This window comes from Cottoperca gobio, chromosome 3 (genome assembly GCF_900634415.1).
Source record: "Cottoperca gobio chromosome 3, fCotGob3.1, whole genome shotgun sequence".
In the NCBI taxonomy this organism is placed as follows: domain Eukaryota; kingdom Metazoa; phylum Chordata; class Actinopteri; order Perciformes; family Bovichtidae; genus Cottoperca; species Cottoperca gobio.
Genome location: NC_041357.1, coordinates 12129186 through 12156499, shown reverse-complemented (window position 1 = coordinate 12156499; position 27314 = coordinate 12129186). Strand labels below are relative to the sequence as shown.

The 27314-nt window shown below is 40.4% G+C and overlaps 1 protein-coding gene across 4 annotated transcripts in view; it reads right to left on the bottom strand.

The window, feature by feature from the left end:
- Nucleotides 1-26377, bottom strand: part of coro2ba (coronin, actin binding protein, 2Ba) — a 44286-nt gene extending 17909 nt beyond the window's left edge. For 2 of the 4 annotated variants that reach the window (XR_003831974.1, XM_029427582.1), the window contains exon 1: nt 26121-26377. Coding sequence is in view for 1 of the 4 variants with exons in the window: in XM_029427582.1 (XP_029283442.1) it covers nt 26121-26135 (15 nt within the window). In the remaining 3 variants the exon portion in view is untranslated. Of the gene's footprint in view, nt 1-994; nt 1269-26120 lie in introns of those variants that run through there. The other 2 variants (XM_029427601.1, XM_029427594.1) reach the window with 2 other exon arrangements.
- Between the last annotated feature and the right edge of the window lie 937 nt (nt 26378-27314).

Sequence of the window (27314 nt, the reverse complement as noted above, 5' to 3'; positions counted from 1 at the left end):
GCTCCTGCACTACCCAACAGGTGCTAATTCATGCTAATGAATGAGTAATATAATCACATAATTATATAATATATATAATAACACTCTGTAAGAAGCCATTCTGCCTAACAATTACTTTTATTTTTGATACTGTAAGTACATTGTACTGGTGAAACTTCTTCACTTCAGCTTTGTAAATTGTTAAAGACTTTTACTTGTATTGGAGTACTTTTACATTGAGGTATTGCTACTTTTACTTAAGTTACAAAGTGCTTCTTCCAACTACTGTTCAAATGTGAGGATTTACTTCCTCTCTGTTTTATATAAACATTATTGAATATATTTGGTTTTAGACTGCCGGTCAGACAAAACAAGAAATATGAAAACATTGATAATGAAAATAAAAGTTAGTTGCAGCCCCACTTATACAATTCTGCTGTGAGCTGGTTGTATGCAGCATATAAACATCTCACCCTCATCCCATCCCATTCCCAACGACTGCTCTGGAGCCATGTCTGTGTGAGCAGCATAATAGCAGCTTGTTAAAGAATTGATGTGGAACAGAAGAGCAGCAGAAAGTGGCCTGAGGGACGGTGAGAGGAGAGTCTGCTGCTTTGAGCTCTCTTTACAAGGATGCTCATTCATTGGTCACCGGGGTATGGCACAGAGAGGCTATCTGTGTGTGTTTGTGTCTTTCTTATCTCACGAGGGTTCGCAGTGTAAAAACACATGCGCACACACACACAAACAGATCATGAGCAGCGGCGTACACACATACAAAAAACAACTCAGAGAAAAAGAAAGTGACTTTGTCTCCATCGGCGCAAATCACAAGACTTGTGCGTTGTGAACATAATTCCCTCTACGGGTAAACTTTGAAGAGTTTTTTTCTTTTTCTTTTTGCATATTTTCACCATAACAATGTTTTATGCCAAGTTAGACACATAAACCAGCCCTTTACATATCTGGATAGCACAATAATGTTATCAGAATCACCCTGAAAATGTCACCTTACCTTACCAGCGTGCTTACAGTGACACTAGTCACAGTGTTGCTGCGGCCTTCTCACGCTGCAAACATCCACCCTCCTTTCTAAGCGAGACGCCAGGATCTCCTCTCTTCCTTCCTTCCCTTTCAAATCCAAGCAGCCAGCCTGTGTCTGGTCTAACTCCTACTCTCTCATGTTTTTCCTCCCCCCTCCCCTTTAAACTCTCTTCTCCTCCTACTGGTACTGATAGCTGGAGGGTTAGCACTCCCCCTTTCCTCCTCTTACCATTCTCTCCCATCCTGCCACTCTACTAAAGTTCATGCTGCAGCCCAGGCAGTAGTAGCCATTCATCCTCTTTCCTCTCCCACACACTGTTTGTTTGGAATCACAAGGCCCTTCTGGGCTGATTCCCAGCACCACCAGCAGTTTTTCACTCCTTTCTCCACCCTCCCCTCTTTTAATCTCTTATCTCTACTCTGATCCTTCACTCCACAGGATACCTACCAATTTTTTGTAAACACAGGTGGATGCCAGAAGGAACGTCTGCAACTGTGGACCTTGTTAGCAACTGCATCAGTGCCAAAGACCAGATGAAAGCATTTTCAGATACTGTACAAAGAAGTCAAGGTTGTCAGACTGTTGCTTTTAAAAAACGTTATAGAAAAGAAACGTTTATAGAGAAGGAATGTGGAAGACATATTCCCAATAAGGAGTGGTACAATCCACAGTTGTCTCAAAGCTCAAATAAAATGTCATATCATTATTTTGTATTTGTATTTTAAGCATACAGCTAACTGTACTGTAGCTACATTCAGAAATTCAATATCTTGTCATTGAGTCGGTTTTACTTTTTCGTGTCATGTAATGTAAATTCTCCCAACCTTTGAACAATCTTTATAGTATAAAAGTAGGCGGAGGACATTTTTCCAGAATTTAATTATATAAATGTTGCTGTTAATGAACTGAAACGATAATTTAATAGTTAGCTATTATATGTATTAAATGATAAAATCACAGAGGTCACATTTTGTATTTTTTTCATCTAATAAAACATGGCTGTGATTTCATGTTCTGTTATAAATTGTAATTACCTAATCCCTTTCTTAAAAACAAATATTATTATTTTTATGAGCAACTACTTACCTTACCAACAAAGCTTCACCAATAATATATGAACATGTTAAATTAGTCTTTATAAATATGGAAAAGCCTTTATAAATAACCATAATGCCCTTCACTGTCAAAGTCTGTTTTAGCTCTTTATATTGTTAAAACACTTGGGAGCTGTGTGTGACTTTAGTACTATTTATATAAAGTAATTAATAAGATCTTTGACCCACATCATTATTACCATGATCTGAAATGTATCAACAAGCAAGCAACACTTGAAATAGATGAACTTGGTTTGAGCATCACTGTTTGTTATTATTTAAATAGAAGACTCCATCAGGAACAATAATTACATTTAGTTTTTATGAAACGCTGACTAAGAATATGCGTTTTTTTTTATTGACAATTAAAAACAAAAGTGGGGAAACCTGTATATCATAGACATGTCTTTTGCATCCTACTGAAATGTATATTTAAAGATTTAATGGAGCCAGTGATAATTTCCCCGTTGTGGGACTAATAAAGGATTTTTGATTCTGATTCTGACTCCAGCTCCTAATCACTGCCTGTTCTTAACTGTCAAACCTGCTCTTTCACTACAAACTGTTTCTGAATCGACCCCTGGCCAAATCGATTCACAGAGGCAGGTGTTATAGTGGAAATTGCATCCCCTGATATTTGTCAGTGTGTTTGAAATGAGGGTGGAGCCTTGCAGGCTTACTGTGAAGTAGGTTTGCCTTGGCGTCTTGGCTTGGTATGTATGTGTGTCTCTGTGTGTAATATACTTCTCTTTATGATGTGTTGCACATGTGTGTCCATTTACGTGCCTGCGTCCATGTCTGACCTTGTGTTGTCTCTTTGCAGCAGTATACATTTACTGTAGTCTTCATGGCTGCAAGGCAGACCGCTCCAGAGAGTAGAGTGTTTATTGAGCTTTTTTACGTCTTGCTTCAAGACACTGCTGCTGCTCTGTGCACACTCACTCTTTCCCTGACCTCCTCTCTCTTTGAGGTTTTAACCCTCTTTCCAATATCCTAAAAGCTGCAGATATTTGTGTCTCAGTTAAAAAACAATCACCAAAATATAAAACTAGCCGTCGAACTGCAACAAACTACAAAATAAAATACTTATTTCTATAAGAATAGCAACATCACTTGGCTGTTCTCCTCCATCATCCCAGCTGCAGTCTAACGTCCATTCTCTTCTCGAACTATACAGAGTCAATGGCAGCATACTGACTCATTATGAACCATAAAGGCCATTCAAACACCATCAGATCAAATCAATGGCTTAAATTATTCCAATCAAGCTTTTCTCAATGTTGGTGCCAAATAAGGAAGTAGAGCCATCTGAGCTCCAATTCAATAGATACAAAAGGGAAATCCGCAGGGTGACTGCATCACTTGTCACATGGTGGAGTCCTGTCAAGCCACCATGTCATGTTCTGTACTTTCCTCCTCTCCCTTGGCAGTGACACTGTACAGTCATTTATGACAACTTCCCATCTCTGCGAGGAGTAAATATCACAAACAGCGAGATATCGTATTGGTTCTTATTTCCTCTCAGTGTGAAGTGAGATCTTACACAGGAAGTGTCAACGCTTGGCTGAAAGAGCTGAAATATATTCTACATTGCTATGGCAATGGCTGATGGGACAACTGTGGATCTAAAAGGCTTTTGTGTGTTGTGAAGATGCAGATTATTAAAGCAAAGTATTTGCATTTTACCATCAATCAACTGACGGTCAACATCAATGGTCAGCAGCAATGCAGACTTAATACCTATCCCATATAGATACCATTTTCTTACAAGTTTACAATTTTTTCATTATCAAACGTTAATTTGCATTGCTTTATGTAAATTGTTTATAACTCACAGGAACACTTTACTTGTATATTGAATTGATTGTATTTATGTTGTTAGCCATTGGTGCTTTTTATATACATTTATATATAAATAAATGCAGTTATGGAGAAAAATACAGTTACGATGATGTAAGTACCAGCGCTGTCGTGTTCGGAAATGTTCATGGGAGCTGTAGTTTTTTTTTCTGCGCTCACAGAGTAATTGTTTGACTTTATTAAAATCACCAAGATTTTGCTTTCTAATAGCAGGTGTAGTGGATGCTAGATTGTCTTGGAATATAGGAAAGCAAATCCCAGGAACATCTGCATTTGTCTGGAAAGACTAAAAAAGAATGGTTTGAAACTGATGCAGGAAGCCATTGATGCAGCATTTGCTTACAGCATCAGATACACACAAAAGTGAACGAAAGGCACAGCTTACTCTGCAGGCGCTAGCAGCTATGCGCAAGTGGCCAATGGAATAAAATATAGCAGTGCAGAATATATTTAACACATCTGCTCGGGCAGACCAAAGTGAATCCATCTGGATTGTTGTCAGATTTTCCAGATGGCCAGTTGAGGAATGTTGGAAAGGTAATCTTTTATTTGAGCCTACATTAATTTGAATCAGTTGAAAAGAGAACTCACTCCGTCTCCATTATCTGGCCCATTACTGTCTATTATGTCATTTTCTGGAATTTCTCAAACAATTATGAAGACAGACAAACACACCAGAAAGGCTCAACAGTAATACGCCATTACAGTGTATCATAAGAACGGGTGAAAGGGCAAACTCTTCCTATTATTAATGTCAGACCTTCAGCCTACAATAGCTCATGTACTCAATTAGCAGGTGGAAGGTAGGGGTGGTGCTACCTCAACTCCACATGCCACATCTACAAAACTACAGTATACCCCTGTATTACAAAGCCTTTAAACTGGACCCCCAGGATGCCTCTTAAAAAGTCACAGTGGAGCATTGCAGGTGCAATTGTTTTACTGTATGCTGCGTAGGACATTCTGCTAAATGAAGCCCCATATTATTGGTTCCACTGCAACCACTGATGGCACACATTCCAGAGGTCAGTTAATGTTTGACAGCTTGAATGGTGAGGCAGACATGTAAAAGGTTTTAGCCTGTCGCTAAAATGTATTTGTTGTAATGCTTAAAAGGCCCAGTGTCTGTCAGTCAGACATTCATGGTCCTCAGAGGAGGAATCCCACTGACTTTAGAAGTCTCCTGACATTTGTGGTTCAGAGTGATGTGACTATCAGATTCATTGATGCAGACATTCAAGGTTCCCAAGGGATGCATTTGAATGACTTTAAGGTAAGCAATGCTCTGACTTTTCATCTAGCACCATGATCAGGTTAAATATTCAACTCGTCCATTATTTAGTTTTTAGTGCGAATGCTTACATGCTAAACTAAGATGCTGAACATGGTAAACATTTCACATGCTAAATATCGGCATCACCACTGTGCCCAAGTAAAGCCTCACAGAACTGCTAGCATGGCTGTAGTTGTTATACACACTGTGCCGGCCACTGCCTCGGTGTACCATAGCTGGTGTAAAAGAAGAAGCGCAGAAGGCTGCAAGAAATATTGTTGTAGCCGTAATATTGTTGTGCTAAAATACTCAAAAGCTAGTGGTTGAAAATCAGGAAAGTCTTTGTGCCATAGATAGTCGCCTGGTGAAACAGCAGCCAGCGCTGTTGTCAAGTTTTGGAATGTGTTCATGATGATAGGGTATTACTCGACGATAATGACAGGAGATGCAGAAGCTCAGCTAATGGAAGCTCTTAGGCCTTAAGCCAGCCCCATTAAGCAGCGCTAATGGTGCGCAGAGCACACTACCCAAGGACAGGAAATCCAGAAATCCAGGTGAAGGGTACTTATCAGAGCACAAGTGGAGTGGGTGTCCAGGAATCCATCCATCGGCCCAGAATGTAAAAGGAGGTTGATGGCAGGAGTGTTATTGTCCAGGCAATTTATTAACATGGATATAAACTGCAGTATTTCCTAGACATTTTGATACAATATTTTACATTCAAACACACTGACAAATTTTTCCCAATTCAACTTAAAAGGTCAGTTATCGAAAATCAAATGAAATGGTCTAAATTAATAATATTCCCTGTGCTTGCCTTTCCTTTCCCTCCAGGAGTTACTGCCACATGCTTTTTGGAGCATAATGATGTGAGCTGGGCCTCACACCCCGATTGACAGAGGGGGGTTGTAGACTCAAGGTGACGGAAAAGCCCAGAGGAAAGACAGAGAAACAAAAGAGAAAGAGGACATAAGAGGCACAGTGACAGAGAAGAAACAGAGATAAAGGGAGTCTGCATAAAAGAGAGAATAAGGGATTTAAGGTGAAAGAGAAGACGAGATAAGAAAAGAGAGAAAGAATGGGCGGGGGAAGACCAACAAAGAATGATGAAATATTTAAAGAAACAAAGAAAGCAGCAGACAGAGAGGAGGAGCAGAGGAGGCTTTTATCAGACAGAGATTAACTCCCCTCTGTCAGACCACCTGCCCCAAACACACAAACACACACACCCACACACACACACACACACACACACACACACACACACACACACACACACACACACACACACACACACAAACCACAGTTTACGTTCTTTACGTGCGCCACTAAAGAACGTGGATTTATGTGATAGTACACTCATCAGCTATGAACTCAAATCCCTCTGGCAGTGGTTCAAATTGAGAAAGCCAAATGGCACTGAGCCCAAGAAGCCGGAAAGGGAGATGAAGGACCACTTATTGAATTTCATCACTGAAGTAGGACCATAGAAACAGCTCTGTGGAATCATTAATCATTCGGTCAGTTATGATTTCAGATCTGTTAAGATATTGCGCCTCAAAACTTCAAGGTGACTGCTGATGAAGCACGCTTACTTGCAGGAGGTTAGATCTTTGGTAATTTAATCCAAAACCTGGAGAGTTATATTCTAATTACAGTACATACTATGAATCAAATACAAACAGTAGCTCTGTCTGTTGGGTTTGACAACACTTATTGCCAAACTCTACGTGACTGAGCTGTTTTTCTACAAGATATTTCAAATGTGCTGAAGCGTGCTTGTGTATAATTGAGTCCACCAACAAAAGCAGGTTTTAAGGCTCGTATATAGATTTTCCGCGGACAGCTGCGATCACACACGTGTGGACGTGGTTTCATTTAAACAACAATTGAGGGTCATTTCGTTACTTTGTTTGCCAGAAGTTCATTGCCATGTGGCTGTCTTTGTATTTCTTTAAAGACAAATTATATTAATGTGGTTAACGCGTAAACTGTATGGGTCCATGTATGTAACGACAAATCTCTTTACAAAACAATCATTAGCAATCACTTTTAATGCCTGGGACACACAAGTGCGTGGAAACCTATTGTTTTTGTAGAGATTATTATTATCTTTCTGCTCTTTGAACGCGTTTTTGAGGGGTTTAAGATGCGCAAAAACTCACGAAAATTGGCACAGACATCAGGCGAAAATTGGCCTGCTTGGTTAGAATCCAGGCATGACAACATCTACACAGAAATATTGAGCCCAAGTCATAGCGCTGCCTACTGGAAGCAGGAAATATAGTGCCATCTACTCCACAGAGTAAATAATAGCGTATTCCTTCGCGCTGTGTCCAGTGGTTGCAACAACACCGTGTCTGGCACACACGGGGACGAGCATGTGGGCTTGTGCCCAATCATTATTAGGTGACCATACTTTTGCTAAAGCTTAATTAAGAGCCAAAAGCGTCCTTTAAGAAAGTTCATCAATGCAACAACCCTGCAGTGCACTGGTGCATAATCGGCCTTTTTCCTGAAAGACATTTTGACATGTACAGTATGAAAAGCACAGGTATACATGACTGAATGAATTTCATTTGGCTGCTTCAGTTTCAGGGTCCTGGTTTTGTATAGGCTGGCTCCCTGTCACACTGTCATGGCTTACTTGAATATAACAGAGCTGTCGTTAATGTTATTAGCAACACCTGTGCTTTTTCCACTATGACAATTTCAAATGTCTGCAATAAAAAAGGCTTAATTACGCTTACATACATGTATATATATATTCTACAAGGAAAGCATAACCAAAGGATTCAACATGGAAAGTCTGGGCAGAAACTGGTTTCTCTTTTCCATTAAAACCATCAATCAAACTGGTTCATATCAAATATTTTATATTTGATCGTCTGGTGTTTTCAGCATATTTATGGCTGAGTTTTTAACACGTCTGTGAAAAGCTACTTGTTGAACGAGACATAAATCTTTGAAGTTCAGAATCACAGAGACTCACAGATCATGCTCGACTGTGTCAGCGACCAGACGGACTGAACATCCTTTTGGTATCTCTACCTTCTAAATCCATTACTTGTCTCTTTTTTCTTTCTACTGTGTTCTTTCACTATCTCTTTCTCTCACTCTGTCTCTATTCGCAGGATTGGATGGACGGCGAGCATGAAAAAGCAAACCTAGACAGACAACGTGGCCAAGCTGGGTGCCAGACCATCTGCCTGGCCAAGGACTTCTCCATTCCAGACAGCAGACGTCTGAACCTCGGCGACAAGGACTTGTGATGCTAGAATACCAATCTTCCTATTATTTATGTGATACTGCTTGGAAAGACATGAAAGAACATAATGTATGCAAGAATTAACAGAATCAGTAAGATCTAAATATTCATCAACCCAGTTTCCAATAGAGATAAATAAAAAATGCACAAAAAACATGTTTGCATGAGGCATACAATACTTTGTTTTCTTTGTGACTTAGTACTTTGATTATTAATAGAGGAGTCAAGATACCTGTATACAACATAAGTCAACAAACAGAATAATTTTTAAGCTTTAAGTTTGTGAACATACAAATAATTGAACTTGCATCTAAAAGGTACTATTAAATATGAAAGAAAGTGTAGGAATAACACAAAAATAAGGAGGATACACAAGAATAACAGTCTAAAGACTCGCTGGTGGTCCCTAGTTCCTTACATCAGACAGTATGAAAGTGTTGTGAAAGTGAAAGTGCAAATTACATTCCGTCAATGTTTTATTATTATGATCTTACCAACGAGACTAAACATTTAGGAAGATGAATTTGAGTATCCAGCTTTCAAGGAATTCATCCTCTGGGAGCGTGAATTAGTAAATCTCATGGTCTATCAGCTTTCTAGATTTTCACAGCAAATTTCTAGTCAGTCCGTCCAGTAGTTGTTGAGATATCTTTAGACCATAAATAAAGACCTGACCGACAGAAGGTGCAGATGCCGGATACCAGGAGCGAAAGGATATTATAAAGTCATTTGTCAGATACAGTTACCGAGGGCAATGAGATAACGAATGTCCTTGCACAGGAACCTCATACGAGTCAATATCATATTAGAGCACCAGGTCAGTTCTCTGCAATTTCTTTATGGTTAATCACAATTTAATAGACTAGTTGAGTCACATTGTCGGAAGGTCCATGGAACAACTGCAGGTTCTCAGAAATGTAGCAAGTGTACTTACGCTCTTTATTATAAATGAATGTATCGTTTGGACAGTGTGAGACAGGTGAGTTGTGGTTTGTTGATGCTGGAGGAGAAATTGAGTAGCCAGACAGGAGGACAGGAATGAAAATGTAATAACATTTAAGAGAGCATACCAACAAAGAGCTTCTTTCCGAATCCTGACAATATTAAAGGGAATAATTGGGCCAAAAGATGTTTCTCCTTTTGTTGGTTCTTCAACACAAATGAATTATGTGACATGGCATGTCACAATGAATTATCATAGGCAGGATACAAGGAGGGTAAATCTGTGAGAGACAAACAGATTCTGGCACCTTTGCCAGCTTTCAAGCGGGGGCAGGGAAACTCCAGATGTTCCCATTTATTCAGAGCGGCGACGTGAGCAAAGACTTCTAATGGGTTTTTCTAACACAGTAAGCAGGTTAAACCACAACTATAGTATAAAAAGATAAGCCGGTGCAGATCCTGAGTGGAGATGCTGACTATGCACTGTGCAAATCTGACAGGTGAGATGAGGAAAGAGATAGTGTTCATCACCTCCCTGTGGTTAAAACTACCATATGCACTCATGACATCTGGGATAATATTTCCAGTGTCTCTTCAATATTGTCTTTGTCAGCTCTTTGTTTCAATCAAGAAAGAAAAGACACACATAGTCTACTTCAAAAATGTGCACACACACACAGACACACACATCAAGAGAGTAAGAAACAGACAGTAATAGGCTTTGCACACATGTGGGAGCTTGTTAAGCCACATTTGAAATGACACTATTCCCATATGTGGGTGAAGGTTAATGTGTTGTGAATTTGACCTATTTCAGAGGAGCCACTCTGATGATGAGATCACCAAAAGAGAACTAACCACAGGGCTACAATACTAATGCTGCTGTCATTCCACATCAACGTGCTTCCATATGCTTATTATATTTTTCCCCCATTGGTTTATTATAAAGTTTATATAAGAGCATGCCACTCACATGGCAAGACCTTGTTTGGCAAGCTAGCAATAAGTGGGATATCTATCATGTGGTCACTCATGCACATCTTTCCACTCCAATGCATTGATCTGTTTATTGCTAGCCTGTCAATTGGACTTCTACAGCACAGTAGACCTATGTGTCCCAGTTTAAAAGACAGCTGCAAAACAAAGGCCTCATTTCACTCTCCTATATGGGGACAAATATTTAATTTTGGCTGTTATTCAGGAAGGGATTCTTTATAGACACCATGTACTCCCTGCTGAATCTGCTCACTTCCTGAGTAATACGATGTAATCTTGTCCACCATTGTTTCTGTGAAAGTCTATTTTTTGTGTGTCTATTACATTAGTTTTGTTGGATTGGGCATTAATCTTGTTGAATGGATCAGGGATGATACATACCAAGAGTATATATTATATATACGTATTTAGAGCTGATTTGTATGATATAATGTTGATGTCCCCCTCTGACAACTTATATAATAAAATAATAATGCCATACTGTTCAAAACTTACTTCTGGCCAGAGAACCTTTTCGAGAGCCCTTGACACAGGTATGAACTGGGGCTTAAAGTTAAGTTAAGCGGTAAAGTTAGTTTAAATAGAAACACCTCTAATGATATTTCATATTTTAAAATTGAAAAAACTCTTTCCTACTTTCCTACTGCAGAATATTTGACCTCAGGATTAACACCGTTCAATGTTATCTCATCTTAACTGATTATCAGTGGTTTAGGGAAAGAATGTTAGGAATTCAAGTGAGACAGATCCTATAAAAAGGATGTGTAAGAAAAGTGTAACGTATGCGTGCGGGTACTGCTTACAAGCAAAGTTAATCTTTTTTGATTTGATGTTCTCACATACACGCAAACCACATATTACATAATTGTTGTCAATGCAGGATTAGATTTAGATTTATCATAATTAACCAATGTAGAAATACAAATACATGAAACACGCCCGCTTCTTTTCACTTTTTCTTTAACATAACAAATAGGCCACATTGCAAAGATCCTTATCTACTTGGACATAGTAAAGTAAATTACTCATTATACATCACAATTTAACAAATCCAAGATGAAAATCCCAACTAGCAACAGGCACAGGCACAGGCTGCAAAACAACACAGATAGGTGGCTATACAACGATTATATTTTAAAAATACTGGATAACATGCCGACTCTCCTGGTTGTTTCATTCGAATAACCTTACTATCTTTCTGTGGTTTCCTTGATGTGAAAACACAGTTGCTCTCTTTCACAATTTCTTCCAGTCCACACCATTTGAAGTTTTACAGTGGCATAACGTTACTAATTAAGGGGTGCCAACCTAGCAAATGCATTTCTCTGGAGCAGCAGAGAAATAAGGTGTGTGTAGCAGGGTGGGGTTGGACCAGATATATTTCCAGACTTAAAATAAAGATGAACATTAAAATTTCCAGCACACAGCAACCTGCTGTACTAGTATTGTGCATGCCTTCCTTTACTGCTACCCTCAGCACATTTCCACTCAAAAACGCAACAGCTTTTTCCCCTGACGATGTGGAATGATGTCTTTTAGCCTTTATTACCCTACGTTCACAGCGCTCATTCTTCATTGTCAGGAGCATTGCTAGGCTACGGTCCTTACATTGCGTGACACAAGGACCGCTGGGACTTACAGCGAAAATAACTAAAATACCAGGCAAGCAGATGCATTTAAGGTTTCTACACCGATCTAACAGGATATTCAAGTCATTTTAATTGTACTTTCTTTTACGCCGCGATAATTTGTTATTGTAAGAAGAATAATAAGATTGCTTTTATGTACCATTGTTGACTGTATTCAACCCCTTTCTTTGGGGTCCTACATTTTAGTCTTTTCTTCACCAGGCACATGTCAAATCAAAACAACGAGCTAAAAGCTGCTAAGAGCTCAGGATGCGGTGTCAACTCTCAGTGGGATCGGCAGTACTAACAACCCTTTTACATGAAAGGGAGATGTTTTTGTTCAACTTCAATGACAAAAATATTGTTTAATGGTGCTTTATTTTTTCATATTTTGAAATGTTATCCTTTAAACCTTATTTAATCATGATTACAGCCTCTTATAAGCTAACTTTTAGTTACATAACCATACCCAATTATTATCTAAACTCACCATTAATAAAAACGTTTTTTTACTGATCATTGGGTACATTTTTCATGTGTGAAATGGAGCATTAAAATCTTTCTGTTGTCACATTACTCATATTGTTGAAGAGGAATGCAATGAAATTGACAGTTTTAAGTGTTTAAGCACACTTAAACTTCAAATCACCCATGTTTTATTAGTAATGCAGCCAAATCTTGATTCAGGTCTTGCATGTTTTCCTCACCCTCCTTTTTCATCTGAGCTTTTGACTTGTGTTATTCTACTCCTTTCTACGTCATCTCTTTACACGAACCATCTAAATAAATAAATGAAGCTGGCACATCAGCATAGACCCAGACAACCCTCTCAGCTGCACCCACGGTGAAGAAGCAAGAGGCTGGAATGCAGACACAGCTGGCTCTCAGCTTGTGAATCCGTCCAGTAAACAATAACACACAAAGAAATGCATACACTAAGTCTACATACCGTAATGTCTTCAGGACTTATACAACTGTCCACTTTTCCATCATAACATTAAACTAAATAAGAAAGAAGGTTGATGTAGCTTTCTAATCAAACTTAGAGAAAGAAATGTGCAGGTGCAGGACAATGCCCATGTAAAGCATCCTCAATCATGTTAGTCAATCTTTTATAGAATTCTGCGCAATTTAGCAATATGTTTTATTAATGTCAAAGAGTAATGTAGTAAAAGTGCTGTGAACAGTAATAACAAATGTTAATAATTCCACAAATAGCAGAGAATAAAGTTCATGTTTGACAAGAAGTATGAATTCTAATGTCCAATCGTTTGTAAAGGCTCTTTGTTTCTCTCCTCTGTTGTTCGACTGTTAGACAGACAGGCATACCCACTGGGTTACCATAGTGACAGCAATTGAAATCCACACAGCTGAAATTAAGAACAGATTCTCCAAAAATAAGGACCGATTGACTTTCACAGTATACTAAAAATATCTGGTAAAACCAAGAATCAGATAACCGTTCTGTGAAATGATTTCCATGATAAATCAAACCCAGTGATGCCGTCATTAAGCTGCCTACACAAATACAAAGTACCTTTCAAACTATATTAATGTGTACCTAATATATACCTTTCAAACTATATATTAACATTTAAATTTGAAACGTTATTTTGTCTTTTTTTTGCATTTCCTTCTTATTTTGCAATGCTAGTAACTCCTCTGTTAGTCTGAGGAGGCTGAAGACTTGACTGAAGTGCCTTTTTACCACTCCCTTTTATTAAAATCAAATAATTACTAATTTCTTACCCTGCACAGTAACTTTTATTCTTATATTTTATACCTTATATCTACTTTGTCTTGTTATTCTATTGGCTCTTTAATGGCTGTTTTTAATTTAATTTGAATGTCTTTGTGGTGAGTTTCTTCTGCACTTTGTCTCAATGATGTTTTTTGATGTTTTACGTAAACCACTTTGAATTGCCTTGCTGCTGAAACGTTGCAATATCAATAAACTTGCCTTGCCTTCTTTTCACCTGCGAGCTCATCAGAGCTCTTCCGTTTACGCTATCCATCCTCGATCCCATTCCTCCGCAAGCCACACTGACCAACCACTAGGAGACACTAATGAAGCAAAAAGCGTACTCCCCCATCAACTCTTCACCTATAAACACTGCCACTGGTATTGCAGCACCAATAGCTTTTCCCCTGCACCACCTGGCATCTGATCTCTCCAAACTTCAAATGAACTCAAACCCTCCTGATTGCATTGGCCAAACCCAGTTAAACAAACTGCTTGACACACCAGGCTTTATCTGTGGCTCAGAGCTGACACTTTCACCATACTGTAGCATTTATAAGAGGCTTATGTATTTATGGTTCATGTGATCTCCTCATGGACTCATCAGTTAGTTCTGGACAGTGAACCACCAGGACCAACTATCTTCAAAATAATTTATTATGCTTTTTGAGCATCTAATTTTTAGCATCATTGAACAGATCATAGCACAGATTATAGAATAGCTATACAAAAAAAGTCTACATAAATATGTTAAATATAAAGGAGAGGGTATTGTAGAGACACAAAGTCAGAAATAAAGCACATGAGGGAATAAAATGGAATAAATGAAGTATTTTGTGCTGCAGAGAGACTAATGTCTAAATTTACACAGCTATCAGTGCCCATAGGCAAAACAGAGAGCTGAATTTCACCCTGATGAACTCCAATGCGGATGTCTGTGTGTTTGTGTATGAGAGAGTGTGGGTGGTGGTATCATCCATGGTGGATGTTCTCTCACTGGTTGCCCCACTCCCCACACGTTGCTCTCTTATGTTCACTCAACTCTCAACTGTCTCTTTCAGAGCTACCTACAGTATAATGCACACAAAGATAAATAAATAAATAGTCGTTCTCTGAACGGCCGCTGGGCCCATTGAGAGCCCCTGCTTTAAGACATCACAGTACATCACACCCGACCACCATACCACAGGTGAGAAATAAACAAATCACAAAACATTAGGTCTCGGCACTGATGATAGAACATACCTGAAATGTGAGTTGACATTGCACAAGCATGCATGAAATGAAAACACAGCACAGGGTAGCCTACAGCACAGCTATTGTCAGCCTCATGTCTGGGAATGTGATGTGGGATAAAATTACATAAGTAGATTCCACAACACTTCATCAAGCCTCCCGACCAGGCAACTACTGTTAGAAAGAGAGAAAATGGACCACCCTTATTCTCACTGCAGTGGTACTGCAATGGCCTGTATAGTATACATGTATTGACCACAGCAGCTTTAATAATGCAACTTCAGTATTATATAAAAATATATAGAGTGCATTCCCTGCTGTTCACTAAACTGACCAATGTTAAGTAGAAGAGCTCTGAATATTGAGTCACTTCACTTGTGACTATGGGACATATTCTTTTCTGGGGCTAATTACATTTTAATACAACGTAGTCTTACAGCCGGTTATGATAAATCTGTACTCAAAGTAATTTCTGAGAGCTGTGAACACGGCAACATCACCAAATCAGTCCTTAAAGAAGCATGATCAGTCAGATACAGGGCTGGAAGCTGATGGGGGATCATCGTCAATTTCCCTGACGGAAGTCACTGAGGTAGTCAAACAACTCCACAGTGGCAAAGCCGCAGGGGTTGATGAGATCCGTCCAGAAATGCGGAAGGCTGTGGGTGTTTAGGGGCTGTCTTGGTTGACACGCCTCGTCAACATTGCGTGGAAGTCTGGGACAGTGCCTATGGGGTGGCAGACCGGGGTGGTGGTTCCCCTATTTAAAAAGGGGGACCAGAGAGGTGCCAACTACAGGGGTATCACACTTCTCAGCCTCCCTGGTAAAGTCTACTCCATGGTACTGGAAAGGAGGGTTCGGCCGGTAGTCAAACCTCTGATTGAAGAGGAACAATGCGGATTCCGTCCTGGTCGTGGAACAACGGACCAACTCTTCACTCTCGCAAGGATCCTGAAGGGGGCCTGGGAGTACGCCCATCTGGTCTACATGTGTTTTGTGGATCTGAAGAAGGCGTATGATCGGGTCCTCCGGGTGATACTGTGGGAGGTGCTGCTGGAGTATGGGGTGAGGGGGTCACTTCTGAGGGCCATCCAATCCCTGTACGCCCAAAGCGAGAGTTGTGTCCGGATACTCGGCAGTAAGTCGGACTCCTTCCCAGTGAATGTTGGCCTCCGCCAGGGCTGCGCTTTATCACCAATCCTGTTTGTGATTTTCATGGACAGGATATCGAGGCGTAGTCGTGGAGGAGAGGGGTTGCAGTTCGGTGGCCTGATGATCTCATTGCTGCTCTTTGCAGATGATGTGGTCCTTATGGCATCATCGGTCTGTGACCTTCAACAGTCACCGCACCGTTGTGACGAAAAGAGAGCTGAGCCAGAAGACAAAGCTTGGTCTACCGGTCGATCTTCGTTCCTACCCTCACCTATGGTCATGAAGGCTGGGTCATGACCGAAAGAACGAGATCACGGGTACAAGCGGCCAAAATGGGTTTTCTCAGGCGGGTGGTTGACGTCTCCCTTAGAGATAGGGTGAGAAGCTCAGCCCTCCGTGAGAGACTCGGAGTAGAGCCGCTGCTCCTCCGTTGAAAGGAGCCAGTTGAGGTGGTTCGGGCATCTAGTAAGGATGCCACCTGGGTGCCTCCCTAGGGAGGTGTTCCAGCCACGTCCAGCTGGGAGGAGACCCCGGGGAAGACCCAGGACTCGCTGGAGAGATTATATCTCCTCACTGTCCTGGGATCCCCCAGTCGGAGTTGGAGGATGTGGCCCGGAGAAGGGAAAATTGGGGTTCCTTACTGGAGCTGCTGCTCCCATGACCCGACCCCGGTCAAACAGGTTGTAAAGAAGCCGATCATGTTTGCCAGTTTAGCTACCATCTTATTGAGTGGCGTTAGTGCCGTTTCTGGTATTACCCTCATTGATACAAACAGCACGGGCAAAATATTAGAAACAACTGTCAGTCGATTGAGTTTTCTGATATAAATGTCATTCTTACAGATGCTGCAAGCCATTTAATCTGTTTCAATGTGCCACAGCCAGAGACTATCTGACAAGAGAGCCTCTTGTGTCACTATAACTCTATACTCTATATAAGTTTTAGGACCCTCTAAACAAGAGAGAGAGAGACTCAGAGAAAGAAAAAGAAAAGGAGGTAAAAGACAAAGGCAGACAAATTGCTAGACATTAAAAAAGGTCAAAAGAGGAGAAAAGAGACAGGAACAAATTGAAGATTTCATACTGATAGAGGCAATAAAGAAAGGATAAATACGAGAAAGAGGCATTAATCAAAGAGAAAGGAGATGATAGACAGGGGGTTTGAATGTACCAAGTGATTAACTCACAGGCATTTTAACTAGTGTTGAGTCTTACTTCCAGTTTCTTCAAACACAGAAACCAAAGCTTTTTTGGAATTCAGTAAATCTTACTTTACTTTAAATACCAGACGATGAGCATGTTAGTGTACAAATCACACAACCACCCTTGTCACAATGCATGACATGCCTTGTCCCCAGGCCCACAAACAGGAAGCACATCCTATGCCCTAATTGTACAGACTGCACACGCACGGACACACGCACAGATGGACAGACAACATATATGAGAGTCTGGATTGTGTCAATAAATTTGCAGTGGAGGAAAGATTTATGCAGTGACAAAAGGAAAGAAGAGTTTCCCAACTCTTTTGGAAATACACTACAGGCTTTTCACAAAGATTTGAAAAGTACAGTTTTTACAGACAGTCTCTCTCACACACACACACATACACACACACACACACACACACACACACACACACACACACACACACACACACACACACACACACACACACACACACACACAGTAAGGAAGCTTTCTGACAGGCAATGAGCTCATGAGATCTGAATGCTTTTCAGTGGCTTTCTCACAACTATTTCCTCCTCGTTTCTCACACTTTATTTCTGCCCCCCTCTCTTCACACACACAACTTGCTCTCCCCCGTGTTAATTCTTTTATCTGCTCCATTTAGTGTGAGTATAAGAAACTCAAAAAAGCTGAATTCTGGATTTGGGGTTGTTAATCTGCTAAACTGTTGTATATTTTTCCTACTGCAAAAATAGCAGGTTTTGGGTTGCTAGGTTGGTAATTTAGCTCTCAGTTTAATGTGTCTGTGGGTTTGTGTGAGAGAGCGTGCGGGTAAACATTAAGCTTGACAAATAGCCAGTGGTCTAAATCAGACTCAATTAAGATTTATGGTGGGCGAGGTGCCGTGAGTAAATAATTCAATACAGTTTGAGCGTGGATGTGCTTGGCTTTGTGTGTGTAAATGTGCAAAGTCTTTCTCCAGCGAATGTTTATTTTCTAGTTTGATTGGACAAATAAAATCACTATAAAACAACATAGTCACTGAGATTTGTCAGAGAACGAGATCACGGGTACAAGCGGCCGAAATGGGTTTTCTCAGACGGGTGGCTGGCGTCTCCCTTAGAGATAGGGTGAGAAGCTCAGCCATCCGTGAGAGACTCGGAGTAGAGCCGCTGCTCCTTTACGTTGAAAGGAGCCAGTTGAGGTGGTTCGGGCATCTAGTAAGGATGCCACCTGGGCGCCTCCCTAGGGAGGTGTTCCAGGCACGTCCAGCTGGGAGGAGACCCCGAGGAAGACCCAGGACTCGGTGGAGAGATTATATCTCCTCACTGGCCTGGGAACGCCTCAGGATCCCCCAGTCGGAGCTGGAGGATGTGGCCCGGAGAAGGGAAGATTGGGGTTCCTTACTGGAGCTGCTGCCCCCGCGACCCGATCCCGGATAAGCGGTAGACGATGGATGGATGGATGGATTTGTCAGAGCTTTCATATCTCTAAACATATCATGAATTATTGTATGCTATGGAGAGTCCTAACAGCCTTACCGTTGACAGCAGAAGCTGTACCATAAACACTCTGAAAATGGCTTTCAAACGTCATTCCAACCACATGTGTGTGCCTGACATCAGAGCGGAGTGGGCCTCTGTCATAATTGGGGTGTTTTCAGATATGTAATTGCAAACACACTTAACACAGCTGGAATGCTACTTTGAATGATATAGAATTCAAGTCAACAAGGTTAAATTTAAAGCTTCTGCTAGAGAGAAACATGCGTGTTTGTGTGCTTTTATCTCTGTGAGGGCCGAGTTTGAGACCTACAGAATCAAGACATTGTGAAGTGAAGATTTTAAAGACTTGATGAACAATATTAATGTGCTTCAATGTACAAAAGAGCAAACTTCAGGCACTCACATGTAGAGGAGCAGCACTGTGTGGAGTTTTGATAAAAAGACACGAAACAACGTTTTGACGTCAGCAGGTCTTCATTAGGGTTCAAATTAAGAGATATTTGACCTTTTTAATTCATTCATTCAGGGGGGTGTCAAATAGGACTAGGGTGAGGTTCGGGGTGCATTGCAGAAGGTTATGAGCCAGAAAATGAATAAAGTCATAAAGGGTCCCCTCAAGTATAGTAACACACACATAAGTATGTGTGTGTGGGGGTCTGTCCTCTGGGAATAGACAATCATTCATCACCAAACGGACTACCTTTAGTGTTAGCTGGGGAGCTTTTTGCTGGTGTCTAAAAGGGACAGAAAGGTTTACTGCAGAGGCCAGTCCTCCCCCTCCTCATCTTGGTCACTCCTCTCCTCTCTCAGCATCCCCCCCCTCCCCCCGCCCAGCTCTGGCACACTGCTCTTTCTGTGGTATCCAACCAAACACAACTGGACCATTTTAGGGATTGCCGTGCAAATCACAGCTTTCAAATCAAAGGTGTTATTCAAAGAACAGTTTAAATGGTCTGGATAATTTGTTTCTATGCCAGCAGCTTGTCGTTATGCTTTATGGCACGGTTGTTAGATGTTCAGAAATTGTTCAGAATATGAACAGACTTCAGTCCTTCTGTGCTTTTATTTCCCCAATGTCTCTGGCTGGAGGTCGTTTGGCAGACAGAGGGTTGAGTGACCCCGGCCTTCTGGAGAGGTCAGTTTCTTGCACAGAGAATTCCCGCTGTGGCCATTGTGCCTCTCCGTTGAGCCCTGTGGACTGAGACCAAATGTAAACTGACAGGAAGGTAACTCGGAGCAACAATCAATGCGAGACCTAGCCTCTGTTGCCCCCTGTGTTGTTGGAGGACACAAGTGGTTTTTTATTGGACAAACTGAAGGCTACATAGTAGTTCTACTGTATGGGTTTGTCCTTCCTACTTTTATCCAATGTAAGGGAGCAGCTGGGGGCTGCAGGGCTTCATTGAGCTACTTCGAGATGAGGTCAAACTGCCTTGTGGATGTAGACACACAGATTTAGTTTCAGGTTAAAAGACAGCAGATAAACAGGTTTGTCCTTTTGCTGATATCACAAGAACTCCAACACTCTGTATCGATTTAGTAGTAGCAATGGAAGTCATCCACCCACCTACACATAATGTGTCTGCTATCTCACATTTGTGCATTCCCACCCACGTCCACACACTCACGCACACACAGACATACAATCAATCAATCACAAAGCAAATGAGAACGGAGTGTCCAGATGTAGTAATAATAATCCCATGCTGCACCCTGATGTGCGAGCTGTGTTGGCAGTGCTCTGCTACATTGAGAGCAACATGCTGTATGCAGCACTAAGCATGTCACTCAAGACGATTATTTTATTTTCATTTTAATATTCTACTCATTTTCACATCACAGCCAAAGGATTTAGAGTATAATAGTCTGCAAGCTTCAAGCACTGTATCTGCAAGACGATTTCCGATGGAAATTAATGGAAGTAAATGTAAACATACTTTAAGATTTATCAAAACTGTAAAAAGCAGCGTGTAAGCAAATTGGAATTTTCAGGGGTAAAATGTGCAAAAACGCATTTTTGACCAGTTTTCTCACAAGGTGTTTTGTTGGTTCTGGTTTTCTGTTGACTGTTTCTAGATTTTGCAATACATGCTCCAGAAGTACTAAATAAATTCAGATAAAATGCACATTTGTGGGGTGTAATGGGGTGCTAGAGGACTAACATGCATACCATGTAACTGTAATATCACTGAGCCTGTGTTGTATGTCGTCCCCCTTTCGCTCTTCCCGTTTCCTTTCTGCCTCTAATGAACTTTCAAGAACACATTTTCTTTTTTTTTTTACTTTGCAGTACTTTGTATTTTGATTTATGAAAATAATGTAGTGCAGATGTAGTGTAGAAAGTAGTGCATGATCCATCTCCTCAGGAGCAGTGTTAAAAAGCATTTGGCATATTTACACACAGTTGATTCCGCTCATAAACCTAAAGTTTAGGTTAGGTCAGTTAGGGAATGCATTACGCTCAGGTATTTTACAAATCATATTATGATGTTCAATCTGAGGTATTATATTTGGTAGCAATATCAAGGATAAACCTCCAGGCTCAAATAAGTTATTGTCAGTAGACTAAACTGTCTATGTTAAAAAGCTAAAGAGTTTATGGTCCCGTCTCACAGAGGACTCAGTCCAGTAAGGCCACGCTTGAAAGCAAAAGCCATGGATTTAAATATGCAATGACCTATTTTCATTGTCAGCATTTTGTGAGAGGAGTGAATGATAGTTTCTGTCTCTGTTTGTTGATCTGTCCATCACAGTGTGTCACACATATGTACTGTACATCTCAGTGACATTTCAGGACTCATAATATCTTACCAGAGTTTCTTAAACTTTTTTGAGCACGGCACTCATTCAAAGGAAATATTTTGTGGTGGCCCCAACCCCCTATATAACATGCATTTATGTACACAGATGCTTATTGGTTTTAACAAATTGTATTATATTAGATTGTATCAATATTAACTTAAGTAATATGGGGCCATTCTCAATCACTCAAAATAAAAGTCAACAGGTGATCTGCTGAGACAAATAAATACAATTAAATATACCAAAATGTTTAATGTATTTCTTTCATTTCTTCCAACATTTAATTCAGCTTCTATTTAAAGTGTACAGGAACAAACTAAATAAAAAAAAGGTAGCAGCCATTTAATGGGATATGTGAGCCCGTTTTTGCACACTGGTTAAATCTAAATGTTCGGAATTCATTAGACTTGCAGACTCGCGGACTTTATGGTTACCAGGAAGTGTGCGAGTACTGAGGGCTGTCCAAATCCACAATTTGGCCAGTTCACAAGGGGCCTCAAGTGGACTTCCAGAGAGTCCGACTTCACTTATTGAATTACCCACAATTCATTGCAATAGGCCTATTGGCATGACTTTGTAGTTTTTCCAATTGCAGACTAAAAGAACAATACACACTTTTTGTGAATGTGTAAAACAATTGGGGCTACTGTATTAAAATGTTACTTGAATCAAGTAGTCTAGAAATAATGTTTAACCACAACATGATACAGAAACATGTTGAATGATATAGTTATATAGGTATATATACAGTACATAGGTATATATAGGTAATTATTTATTTATGTATTATTGCAGCCTATCCTATAAAAGCTGTGCAGTGTAATGCCAAATATATAGGTTAAGAAAAATGGCCGACAACAATAACATACGCAAGTGCTGCAGCGATCACCGTTTCCAAAGCAATGAGTGAGTCTGCATGTCCGGAGGTTGGACATTTGTATTCAGAGTTTCTCTGCTGTAGGGAGAGAGAATAATCTGCAGGTCTATCTCCACTGTTAACAGTTAAAATGTGTACCAGAGCCAGATCACACAAATGTGATGTTGGGAACCTGCAAAACCACAGTGAGTGGATAATGATGGATCGCTGTTTTCCACAAGGAATCCTGTGCTGACAGCTTAGGTCCCGAAAAACTCCAGAGCTAGAAAGCGTGTTGTGTTAATATGACCGTGATTTAAGATGTCAATTGCTGTGGCAATACAACATATTACACAGAGTTTAATATGTTGATATTGATATTTATTGCTTATTTTCTTTGTTTTGATATGTTTGAACATGGCACTGTCAGAGGCAACAAGAACTGGCAAATGCTACATTTGGATATTCCCATCAGCTTTATATTCATCACTACTGTGATAATTAATCTATCTGGTAATGTTTGCACATCAGTATGTGTGCTTTAGAAAAATAGCCCTGGATGTTTAGGGATCATGGTGGAAGGTAGAGAAATAATACTTATTCCCCAGAAACAGAACAAGCAGAACAGTCCCATTGGAAATGCAACACTTTGATTTTCAAAAAGAATGTGACTGTGAAAATGTTAGAATCTGGTTGTAACATTTAAAGACAGGAACACGACAGGCAGCAGAATCTTTCCTGACTATAAGAATGGGTTGTATTTACCATTTGCAAATTAATTTCTTATTTTTTACAAATGTCCTGACATGATTATATACAAATATTAATTTGTAATAAAATGTATAGACTACACGTGCAAAACATCATATAACATCAAACATCATATACTGTACATGCTTAAACCCTAAAATAAATGTCCAAAGTCCCAATTTAGTAGCACCTGTTGAGAGAAAATCTAATTAGTGAGGTGTATAGCAGCCCAAACAACGTTCAATATAGACTGTGTTTTTGTAAGCCTGACGTTTTCTTTGTTGCATGAACTGATATTAAAATTATATGTATATAGGAAAATGTGAAATATTTTAAATCTGTATCAATATTTTATTTCACCTTTTATCCAACTTAACAGGTTGTTGATGCAAAATGTTTTACATTAAAAAAAGGCAACTGATAACTTACTAAAAGAGAGCATTTCACTTATTTGACAACTAATTGAGTTTTTGATTATTCAGGTATGCAGACGTGCTAAAGAGTGAGAAGAAGTGGCAGTACTCTTCCTATAAATGCACCAATGTGTGTAATTATGTGTTTAGTTGAAATGCTGGCGTTCATAAACCAGCATGTACATTATCGCTAATTTAAAGATATTACAGTACTATCACACTTTTGCTACATGCGTACATGTCTATACCCCCAATGCAAATCTATGCTGTAATGCTAAAAAAGTCCTGCCAGACCATACACATCTTGATCTGATACTAAGTAGGCATTGCAGGGACTGTCTCTTGTCTCTGTGTGCTGAGTGGTAGAAGGCTGTTTAGCCCCGTCAGCAGAGAAGCTCTTGTCCTGTATCCCTCCCAAGGTGACTTTTCTGCTGTTGGCAGACAAAGCAATAATAAAAAAAAGCTCCCTCGCTCTACATCTCCCACATACCCATCATCTTTTAGATACCACTGGGTAATGTGCTTTCGTAACGTTTTTTATTTTTACAGAGATGTCAAAGCATGTTTTTGTCTTATATTTCTTTTCCATTCCTTCCTCCTTCTCACCTCATTTCCATAATTGCAGGTAGGAAGAAAAAAACTCATGGGGTGGATTCATTAAGATTCCATTCAATGCCTTTGGCCTTGTCTACAGTCAGATTTAGGCTTTGGCTCAGTGCCAATCCACAAGCACCTGACCTTTTCCTCTTTCAGTTCTAGTAGTGGAGAACGTCCACCTACGCAGTAGCACACACACCTCCCACACAATCTCTTTGACTCACAGGAATGAAAAAGTGTACTTTGAGAGTGATCGTCTGTATATCTGTGTTAGTGCAGGCTGGAAAAACAAACTATGCAATTCTGTATTAACATAACTTTTGTGTGGACCTTGCAGGTGTATGGCCGTAAATAGGTCATTGTCCTGTGTCTACAGTAGGCCATTTATTTTGGTCCAGGTTAATTCTCCACAAGGGAGTAGGTGTGCTAATTTCCTCTCTCTGTCTCTTCCTGTTTCTGTATGTGTGTGTCTCTGTCTCTCCTAGTCTACCTCTCTTTCTGTTAATTGAATAAGAGGATTTTAACCGGCTGCTGCAGCTTTAAACACAGACTGCAAACACCAATACACACTTGGGTGCACATAAACAGTCAACCAAGCAGGCTGACACACCTACTCCAAGATCAGCTTGAGACCACACACCCACACACACACACACACACACACACACACACACACACACACACACACACACACACACACACACACACACACACACACACACACACACACACACACACACACACACACACACACACACTCATGTATTGCTGTTTGCCTAACCCCAACCCTAAAATGAACTTAACCCTAACATTAACCAAAATTTAAGTCTTAACCTTAAAATGTAATTGTTTGCCTTGTGGGAACCTGCAGTTCATCCATTAATGGAGGCTGAGTCTCCATAATATGACTGTTTGAACAGCTTTTATTCATTTGAAAGACACTTATGTCCAAAGCGATGTACTAATGACGTACAATCAAAGCCACAGTTGATCAAGGAAAAGCCACAATATGACCCATGCGCTCTGACACTGCCGAAATCCAAAATCCTCAGGTTATGTTTTCCTGTGAAGTACTGAGAAATCCACAGTAAGCCATCATTTGCATATTATAATGGTAATCTTTCTGTTAATTAATATTATAAATCACAGAAGCAACCGCAGGGACATTACTCTGCAGCCGCTAGCAAACAAAACACCAAAAACCTGCTTAACATCGCTCATATTCTTATTGATTGAAATATATAAAATACATTAAACAACCAAACCTCCTAAAACATCTCTCAACAATCCTGCACATACAGTATGACAACTGAGTTTAAAAGAGAGTCTTATACAAAATTACAGCAGCTAAAAAAAAAAAGTTTAATTTTCAATTGCCAGTCCTGGTGTAATGTATTTCTCTGAAACTAATCTAAATAAAGTTTGTATTGCTCCTAGATGGATACAAAGAATAACTTCCTCATATCAAGAATAAATTGCCGGCCTGTAATACGCTGCATATTAAAGAATGTAATCACAGAATTTGATTTTGGTCTGGTTTGGTCATAACCGGACTGCATTTCTAATGGGAACGCACATTAACATGCATACTCAGACAGCAGCATGCAGATAACCTTGCACTACCCTGCAACTCCAACACTACTCAAAAACTCATCTATTCCAGAGAAAAACACACACACACACACATACTCATGAGAATAACACCCTAAATAACCTTCACAGTGCGATCTAACCTCAAGCCTAAATCACTGTTGACATCCTGAAAGTTGCTACCCATCCAGAGCGTTCTTACCTTTGTGACAGTCATGCAGAATCAGTGGGTGAGGAGCAGGCCAGTGTCCCCTTCAAGCAAAGAGCAACGCCGCAGGAGTGGCAGAGTGATGAGGACGAGAGGAAGGCAGCTCTGCTGAATATGCAGAGAGAGTGAGAGAGAAAAGAGGAGGGGACAGACAGGTTAGTGTGTCTGGCTCACTAAATACGAAAAGGCTGATTGCTGCTGCAGTGAAGTAATGGCTGGCAAGCCGGCATGCGGTTGGTTACTACAACAGGGAAAAGCTCTCCGCTAGGATACACCCCTCCCTCCTCCCTCCCCGCACTCACGCAAACACACAACCACACTGATGATGCACACAAGGTCTGGCTGCCCTACTCTCTCACTCTCGCAATATGATTACTGATGGGCTAATACAGCTTATTGATGAGCAGTCAGGCAGGGCTGCAGGAGGAGGAGGGAGCAGTGCTGCCTGGGACAGGAGAGGAGAGGACTGCAGAAACAGAGGCAGGAAGGGAGGGTGTGAGGGAGGGAGTTGGACGCTGTGTCGCAGTCTGCTTAGGCATGGAGCTAGCTGCACGTCATCCGGTGTGTATACATGTGTGTGTGTGTGTGTGTGTGTGTGTGTGTGTGTGTGTGTGTGTGTGTGTGTGTGTGTGTGTGTGAGTGTGTGTGTGTGTGTGTGTGTGTGTGTGTGTGTGTGTGAGTGAGTGATGGGACGAGACAAGAACACTTTAGGTTTTTGAACCAAGTAAAGTCCAAACTATACTGAATGTAGTTATTTCTATATGAAAACATTGTAGACATATAGGCACATACACAGACACACACATCCACATAGTAAAAGCTTTACTTATGGGAACACCCTCATGCCCTTACCCTTCATCCAATGTATACTTTAACCTAAACCTGAACTTGGGCAAACATTCAATACTATTGTTCATTGACTTTAATGGGAATCATATTGTGATATTATTTTTTATCATATTCTGCTGCTTAAATGAATGCTTCCAATGAATCTGAATTACAATCAGTTATTAAAACCTTTGAGGAAAGGAGGGAAGGTATACGTATTAATCCTGGAAGGGGAAATTACTTGAGTATAGAAGAACAAAAGGCACCCACCCACCCTCACTAAAAGAGTAACACATCTTTGTCATACTAATTGTGTAAATAGAAGGATGCTAGAGACAGGACAAGATTGCAACTCCGTTA